The 8,948-nt window shown below is 42.0% G+C and overlaps 1 protein-coding gene across 1 annotated transcript; it reads right to left on the reverse strand.

Moving 5' to 3' along the window:
* Positions 1–254: 254 nt before the first annotated feature.
* Positions 255–6,047, reverse strand: LOC147605825 (ethylene receptor-like). Its single transcript, XM_086792777.1, has 7 exons — positions 5,265–6,047; positions 3,840–4,824; positions 3,348–3,716; positions 2,995–3,261; positions 2,763–2,890; positions 2,499–2,660; positions 255–1,085 (listed from the first exon to the last, which is right to left on the reverse strand). The coding sequence occupies exons 2-7, from the start codon at positions 4,743–4,745 to the stop codon at positions 710–712; spliced, it is 2,208 nt and encodes a 735-aa protein (XP_086648903.1). The 5' UTR covers positions 4,746–4,824; positions 5,265–6,047; the 3' UTR covers positions 255–709.
* Between the last annotated feature and the right edge of the window lie 2,901 nt (positions 6,048–8,948).

Below are 8,948 nucleotides of genomic sequence, written 5' to 3' on the forward strand. Positions count from 1 at the left end.
TTAAAGTTTCTCATATATTAGAACTCTTATATGTAATGCCCCTTGGTCATTGATATTCTTGTTCTGAAGGCTAGTAATAAGAGATTGCTTCTTTTTTCTGATACAAAAGACTCATTCAATACAATATTTAAGATATCAAACCCACCACCCCTTTTGAACTTATCATTTCACCTATACCTTGTACGTTCACCATGATGAAGCACAGCTTTCACTACATGGCCAACATCCTCGAGGTGTCCACTCTCATCAAACAGTAACAGAAACAAAAGCTAGTTTCTTACAAACAAAACCAAACTGTGTGGTCTCCCATCTTAATAGGACAGCCTCAAGGTAGAAATCACACAGATTGACGTATAAGTAATTATCAGCGTATAAAATTTACATGATGCTTTGGTAGAGATTATCTATATAAAATCTCTTCACCAGCGCAAAACTGCTGTGACTTGAAACTCTGTGCACAACACAACTTTGGGATATGCAAGTGGTTATCATGGGTAGTTGGCAATACCCGCACATACAGAGAGCTCACGAACACACCAAGCAAAGCATCACGACACCGGTATGGTAATTCATTTCACCAATGTCTGCTAATTTACTTGGAGAAGAAGCCAAGTTTGCATTTCATAGCCTTTCACACCCCTTGATGAAAGAATTCTCCAACCTTCATAGATTTGGCAAAGACCCTTCAAAAAATGGGCAGCCACATCGGTCACATGCGTTGAGAGCTCTCACTTCCTGAGAATCTAGCCAATAGCTCACCAAGTACACTCCTCATTTTATCTAGTGTCACCGGTTTCACCACAACACAATCAATGCCCATACTAAGGCATCTGTCTCTAGTTAAGCGGTCAGAATTTGTGGTCAAGGCTACAAGTAAAGGTTTATCCAGTCCAGGGGGAAACCGTTCTTTGACATGAATCCCCACTTCAAGACGTTCCAAACCAGGTAAGGAAATATCAATTATGAGAATTTTGAAACTCTGCACAGTATGAGAGAGAATCTGCAGCGCTTCACAGCCAGAACTTGCAAAAGTTACATCACAGCCCAGCCGATTTATAAGTCCCTTGGTAATGGCCCAATTCCCACTGCCAAAAAAAAAACACGAAGCTGTCATCAATATAAATTAGATAAAGCAGAAATTTCAAACATGAAATCGAGTGAGAAGATGCTCTATGGATACTTATGGGATTTTTCACACCCAGCACCAATTGTACCTTTACTACACTTCACTTACCACCAAAGCAAGGCATTTCATGTTAAGTCTTGGCTTATATTATCAAGATGCCAGTCGGTCAGTTCTATTTCATGCCAGGTGCATGATAGGTACACTTCTGATGAACTACTACCTTGGCCTGATATGCCCTTTAGTCTTTTGTAAGATGTTGATAAAACTCTCTCTCTCTCTCTCTCTCTCTCTCTCTCTCGGGAATCCCATGAAGTCTTGATCTTGTCATTAAGTGTAGTTTTCTCTATGTAGCAACTAGTGTTACATATTTGGGTATGGTATATGCAGGCTGTCTGTAGCGTTTACATATTTGGTGTAGTATATGTGAGCCAGATTCAGTAAGGGGGGTAAACAGGGTAGCCTATACATATTGGGTATTCGTATATGTAGGCCAGGTTCAGTAGAAATGCCGTGCACGCTCTCCTAAGTGTGACGTGGACATGCTTCTACCCATTGGCCAACTCAAAGGTCGAGTACGTGGCAAATTCATGTGTTTGCAAGGGCTATTGTGCTAGATCATTATAATATTGTCCAAGTGCCCAATAAGCAACCGAGTGTGGAAAGAGTTATTGGGTTATTGTGTGAACACACTTAGGTGGATATTATTATTAGGGTCGATAGAATTGGTAGCCAACCCACCAACGTTAGACACTTTAAATAGGAGTCTAGGCTTTGGCCATATTCATTTGTTGATCAGTCATTGAGCATTGAGAGCTCAGTGGTGGCAGTGCTCCCATTGAGTATCTCTATTCAGCATTGTATATACTTCATGTTAGTAATCCATGGCAGATTAGGTCATCTCTCTCTTCTGTGTATTGAGCATGAAGAAGCAGTTTGTGCATGGGTTGAAGTCTCTAATTCGACGCTAAATCACAATCAATTAATTCATAAACACGCTTCCGCAAGCACCCATGTTACATGCACAGTGTCCATATAAGTGCCCTTTCATAAAAAGAAAAGATCCAAGAAAAGCTCATCCAAGGTACCCAAGATCCCAAACAGTGTAAGACCACTTTGCGTCCAATGGCAAGACTCACATTCTGTCCTTTCCGTGTCAGAAATGAAGTGTAAGTCATGTGTGCCATTAATGCTCATGAGACTATTTAAGGATATGCTCTCTTTTTGTGAGAAGAGTTTGAAACACAGATTGATTTGATACTTGGAGTAATTAGTTCTCATTATTATTATTATTAGCCTTGATAATGTCTGTAATCCTAACCTTAGATTCACTATAATTATGCACAGGCAAGTGTCAACAGGTGAGCCAACTTACGGATTATCATCGATTACTAAGATTCGAACCCCTGAAAAATCCGCCCACAAGTTTTCGCTTGAACATTCCGGAAGTTGCAACTTTACAATAAAAGTCACAGTACAGCCCTTTCCCAGCCCATCACTTTCTATCCAAATATGCCCTTCCATCAGGGTTACAAACCTGGGAGGACCAAGTAAAACTGAATTGTCAGATACTACAACAAACCATCCCTAAAAAGGAGCACAAAAGCTCATAATGTACTTAAAACTACCAATTTCCCACCTCTTACAAATGGCTAAACCAAGGCCTGTCCCTCCATAGCTACTAGTAGTTGCCAAATCAGATTGGACAAACTTGTTGAACAACTTGGGTATATCAGCAGGATTGACACCAAATCCCGTGTCTCGGACCTGCAATCAAAGGCGACTTCCTTAAAAACATTTCTAATCCAGAGTTGTGTTGTCAAAGAGTATGCAAAAACATCAAGTATGAAATCGTAATTTAAAGTATTCACCTGTACTCTCAGAAAAAAATAACGATTATCATGGACTGGACAAAACTCAGGAAACCGAGGATCCCTCAGAAAACCTTGCCTATCCAAACAGATAGTGATGGCCACACTGCCCTCTTTCGTGAACTTAATGGCATTACCAACCACGTTCAAAGTAGTTTGCATCAGCCGCTTATCATCACCCACAGCAAATTCAGGAAGGTCTGGAGCTAACTGCAATGAAACTGAAAGTTTCTTTACTGAAGCAATTGGTTTCACCAAGTTCAGAACCTGATGCATAACAGTTGATAAATGTCAGCAAAAAACGGCTATCTTAGTTGAAGCATTGCACGCATGAAACAAAGGCATGAGAACACCTCTCGGAACACGGCAGGCAAGTTGAAAGTGCGCATATCCAATTCGAGACTCCCGTCCTCTAGACGTGACATATCTAACACATCATTTATTAGGGTGGCAAGCAGATTGCTACTCTTAAGCACAGTCTCCACCATTGACCTTTGTTCTGGACTTAGGTCAGTTTCTTTCAGAAGAGACGCGAATGCAATGATTGCATTCATCGGAGTCCGCATTTCGTGATTCATCACAGCAAGAAAATCGTTTCGTGCACAAATCGCTGTCTCTGCTTCTCTCCTGGCCGTGTCCAGAGCAACATTTTGTTCCATTAGTAAGTCCCGTGCCCTCATTGACTCCTCTAGAATGGCAGCATGTGACAGGGCAACAGCTACCTGATAAAAAGTGACAGTGAGTCAAACTTCGCTAAATGGAAGTGCACAAAACTAAACTAACGCAAAAGCATCTCCCTAGCTCTTTGGAGCCTAAGTGGCCCCCACAGGTCTGAAAAACCAAACCTGCTCTGCAACCACCTCGACTAGTTCCAGCTCATGCACATGCCACCTGCGTGCACTGTCTGATGGCAGCATGAGGACCATAAGTGCATACGGCCTCTTTGAGGGATCTGGCCAATCTGCAATGTGAAAATTATTGAGGTGCAACAGACGTACACGCATAGCGACAACATCACCGGCCATATATTTGCCTGTTTTAGGCCGTGTCATTGCCACAGGGCTATTAGGAGAAATAACCATTGCTCTGTGGCTACTGAACACTTGCTTTATAGTTGCATGGTGAATGGGCACCATCATAGGCACAGGTTTGTGCAGACGGAGTGTATGCGAGAGTTGCAATTCTAGCCCATTGCGTGTCGGCATCCATAGTGCACACTCCTCTAATTCCAATGTCTTTCCTAGCTCAACAAGGGTAGTGTTTAGTATCATGTGCCTATCTAATGTGCTTCTAATCTCCTGAGTCAGCATCCGCACATGCCTGCCAGTTTCCTCCTGGGTCCTAATCAGTCCCATCTCACGATCAAGCTCTGCCGCTTTATTCTTCAAAAAGAGCTCCCTTGTCTTGACACTCAGGAGATCTGGGATTATGTGGACAAGCATAAGGGCGGTCGCACATGACACCACAGCTGTCAACACTTTTGCGACAGTCAGCACCAGCGCAACTGTGCGGGAATGTGTGGTGAAGGTCCACAAACTGATTAAATGTGTCGCTCCACATAGCACGATAAAGGCCCCAAACTGTACTAGCACCCATCTGTACGGGAAGACAGATGACTTCTTCACAAAGTAGATAAGCTCCAAAGGTATCGAGAAGTAAGCTAAAGCAATGAAGAAATCTGAAATGTATTGATATCTCATGAAAAGATCATCCGGAGGCCATTGCGGCTCCACACAATTGCATGAGTCCATTGCATGCACTTGTCCTGCACCCTTTGGCAAGGACTACTTGCTCAAAGATTGTGACAATATAGAGCACAGACAGAAGTACCTAAAAAAACCAACCAAGGATATAAATTTCAGATACACATATCAAAGACTCAGTTTTGTAAGCAAAAAAAATCAGGCTGCTCACTTGCCAAAGCCCATCGTTGTTTGGCATGGTGCACCTACTAGAGTATATGTACCAATGGAAACATATGCTTGGTGATCAAAAAATGAGAGCCAATTGTTCCAATGCAATAGAGCCCTCTTAGTGGGGGCAGACCTCAAATCTGAGGTCAGATTCACAGCTATCTGCTAACAAATGAATCCCTCAGGGAGCTATGTGGAGTGGACGACAACTTTTGATAAAGTGCAGCTTTTCCTTTTGTTTTCAAATGGTTTACTGGTGGAAAGGCAGTTTCTAAGCTAAATGACTGGTGATAATCATGCAATTGACTAGATGATTAATCCTTGAAACAAGAAAATGCGCATGGTACATACTGTTACCTGAAGATACACAAATTCTGGTCACCTCTGTCACAACTGATCGCCAGCTTCGACGATGTCCCAGTGCCTGTACGCCCCTCAGTAAAGCGGAGTTTCAGTGCCGCCACGGCCTTCCCCTATCAAGCCTTCCACGACAAGAATCAAAATGAAACAGTGTCTCTTCTTCCTGGCCTTGCTTGAATGAAGACGAAGAGGAACCCTAATCAGCAAGCAAACAACCCTGAAAACCTTGTCACCCTGCCACAAGACGCCCCTGTATCTGCTTCAATTTCCTCATCAACTCTGCCACAAGTGCAAACTGCAAACTTCCCTGCCCCGGCTCAAAATCCCCTAATCAGCTCTGCTTTAACCAGGCCTTGGGCAAAGAAAGCCTAACACACGCTTCTTGCAAAACTGAACCACCACACCTTTGCTGGAGAAACCTTAATTGGCTGCCACAACTGCAAACACTCCATGATGGCCCCTGCCCTTCGCCCCTACTTGATTCAATTGAAACAGTGTCTGCATGGATCACTTCCGCTTTGGAGAAGAAAGGCCCTATGATCAAGTAACCAAGCTTAGGAAGGATGCCCGGGAGAAGGCATCCAAGTGGGCATCATGCATACATCATACATAAAAAGGAAAAGGAAAAGGCAAAGCAAAAAGTCCTCAGAGCTCAGAAAGTGGTGAAAGCGAGTGGTGAGAGACAGCAGGTAAAGCTCACGAGTGGGAGAAGAGGAGGGTAGGTGGAGGGGCAAGGGACGTGTGAGTAAAAGAGAGAAGAGGAAATGAAGGGGCTTATATGGGGGGGAGAGAGAGAGAGAGAGAGAGAGAGAGAGAGAGAGAATGAACTTAATAAGCTTAGAAGTTCAATGCATTGTGCGTGTGTTGTGTTGTGAACATGAAGCAATACATTCCATTAGCAAGGGACTATAGCACACATAACACACCAGGGGACCATAGAAGAACACATCACAATGAGACGAGATAATGCACCACTCGACTGTAGAAGAAGAAAACGCGAATGAACACATAACACACCAGTGGACGATAGAAGAACACACCACAATGGGACAAGATAATGCACTGTGCTCAAAGGAGACATCCTCTTCCATAAAGGAGACATCCTCTTCCATATGAAGGTGACATCCTCTTCCATAAGATTGTTGACACCAGTGGTGATATGAAAAAATCTTGAAAACTAAGAAAAAGGACAAGGTTGGTGTGTAGGGCTCATTTTTTTATTCAACATGCCCCACTCCTCCATTGAACCCATGGCATTGCGCTTGGGACTTCAACCTTTTGATTTGCCAATGCAAACTAAAAATGTAGGAAAGTCATCGGTTTTCTTAAGAACAAGGTCAAACTTCAAAAGTACATTGTAAGGGTGTGTGGGTAAGGGACAGTGTGTGCACAGGTTGGTGTAGGATTTAAAAATCTCTCAAAAAAAGGACAAGGTCGAATGTGGGCTAGTTTTTTTTAGTTTCAATTGGTGCAAAATACACTAAATGCAGGTGTTTTTTTTAACTAGTTGACACATGTTCTACTCCAAGTGCATTGGCCTACCTAGATTCTCATGCCTACACTTCATTGAGCATTGCACATTGCACTCTTCACACTCCACACACACCAACATTATGCATTGAATGAGAGCCTTTACACAACAATACATACACCCAAACTGTCAACACCCAATTTGTGGGTTGCATGAACGTTTTTTAATTTGTAATTATGACAATAAAATTTACAGATTTATGTGATTTGGCTCAAAAAAACCATGATTGTATAGTTAAAAATTTCATTATTCGAGTTTATGGGTGGCATTCTAAGAGCGTGTAGATCGTAACTTAAAAAACAAAAAATTACCCCTACCCATTCTTAGAGAAAGCATTTGACTGGCCCTACCCAATTTTTTACCACCCAACCTCCCCCATCCATGAGCGAGGGGAAACTAGGCATGATGTGGGTGATAATTAGGATGTGGAGAATTTTGAGTAGGGAGAAGGGTGTAAGTGCTTGTAAATCAAGCAAGCAATCCACAGGGCTCCTCTTATTTCTAGCTGGGGCTCCACAAACACTTTATGTGTTCCAAAAAAAATTTCCAACGAATCAATCCAAGGGCTCCTATTATTAGAGTTGGGGCTCCACAAACACCTTACGTGTTCCAAAAAAAATTGTCCAACCAATCAAAACAAACGTTGTGCTCAAAAGTAACCATCATTCTAGTTAAATTGTATAACTTTTATCCCTTGAAAATAAAGGCAATGCCAAATTTCAATCATGATTTTTAAATTTTAGTAATTTAAAAAAACACTAAAGATTGGGTTTTAGGAGCACTGTAATGAACTTGGCTAGGCCATAATAACATTTATGTTTGCCTTACACTTTGTTGTGTATAATTCAAGAGCGCATTATGGCATATTATAGCCCACGAGTCATGCAAACGAAATGCTTCTATCAATTTCACATAGTGTACATCCAAATGTCCGCTAAGGAGGGGGGGAGGGGGGCTGTTTAAGGAGGGGATCGGAGGAGGGAGTGAAGGGGCCAAGTAAAGAGGAATGAAATAGCATATTCATACTTTGTCTAATGTACTAACATCTTAACACAACCATTGCCTATCCAAGCAATCATTTGATAGTTTAGAGAGCTTTATATGTTATATCCATATATGAAAAATCTACTTTGCCAACAATTGATATGAATTGAATCAAAAACTTTAATGCATACAATTTTAATCCATTATCTCTAGTAAAAACAAGGCCTAATTCTCAATTTGTTCATCTTTAAAGCCTACATTTGTAACTTGCTTCTATGAGTTTGGCCGAGTCAAAGGAGGACAATGTGTCTTACAGGCACCCAATTGATAAAGGCACAATTGTCGAAACATCCAATGGAATGAAAACAACAACCCCCAAAACATTTTAATAAAAGATGAAAAATAAAAAAAAATGAAAACATGTCTCAATTCCATGTCATCATGCATCACGTCACACCATAGGACTACTTATGTTTCATAGATAAGGACCTACGTGTAAGCGTGTTAGTGTTATGGACCTACATCACTACAAGGGATTGGGCTCATACCCGCGCTCTTAGCCGCTAAAAATGACTTGTGAAAAAAAGTAGCGGGCCCGTGTATCAGCGCGTGTATTCTCGCGGCCACAGACATGCGTGTAAAAACGCGTGTAAAGTACCTCTCAGACGCGCGTATACACGGGTGTGTAGCCGCGTTTTTTTTTCAGACGCATTAATACACGCCAGTATACACGCGTCTTCTTCTATTAGACGCGGTTATACACGGGTGTATAGCCGCATCCTGTTCAGTTCCAATGTCCCAGCCGCGTTTTTACTTGCGTCTGTACACGCGTTTATTTTATTTAGATGCGCTTATACACGCGTTATTTCCAGTGTATCCGCGCAGATACACGCAATTTTTAGCAGTTTTGACGCGTTTATACACGCGAACAGAGAGCAAAAAAAAAAATCCAGAGAGTGCTATTTGGTGCCTGAATACTGTTCCAGCATTCCAGCACCCAATAGCACTCTCTGGTTTAGGGTTTTTGGTGCATTAGACCATCCACGAAGAACATATGCACGAGGGAGATTAAGACAAGAACGACATGAATGCATACATTGTCATTACACGATTCAAGAGAGCCATGAATGTAATACTATCGATCAATCAATTCAATATTACTATCA

Source organism: Cibotium barometz, chromosome 58 (assembly GCF_041138505.1).
Source record: "Cibotium barometz isolate CiBa-2024 chromosome 58, ASM4113850v1, whole genome shotgun sequence".
Taxonomy (NCBI): Eukaryota; Viridiplantae; Streptophyta; class Polypodiopsida; order Cyatheales; family Cibotiaceae; genus Cibotium; species Cibotium barometz.

Bases quoted from the DNA above. Each gene is read 5' to 3' on its own strand.
- LOC147605825 (XM_086792777.1), bottom strand. From the start codon at position 4,745: ATGGACTCATGCAATTGTGTGGAGCCGCAATGGCCTCCGGATGATCTT. The intron at 3,717-3,839 runs GTTTGGTTTTTC...ACTTTTTATCAG, and splicing joins TCGAGGTGGTTGCAGAGCAG to GTAGCTGTTGCCCTGTCACA. The intron at 1,086-2,498 runs GTAAGTTGGCTC...TTTTTTTGGCAG, and splicing joins TTAGTAATCGATGATAATCC to TGGGAATTGGGCCATTACCA.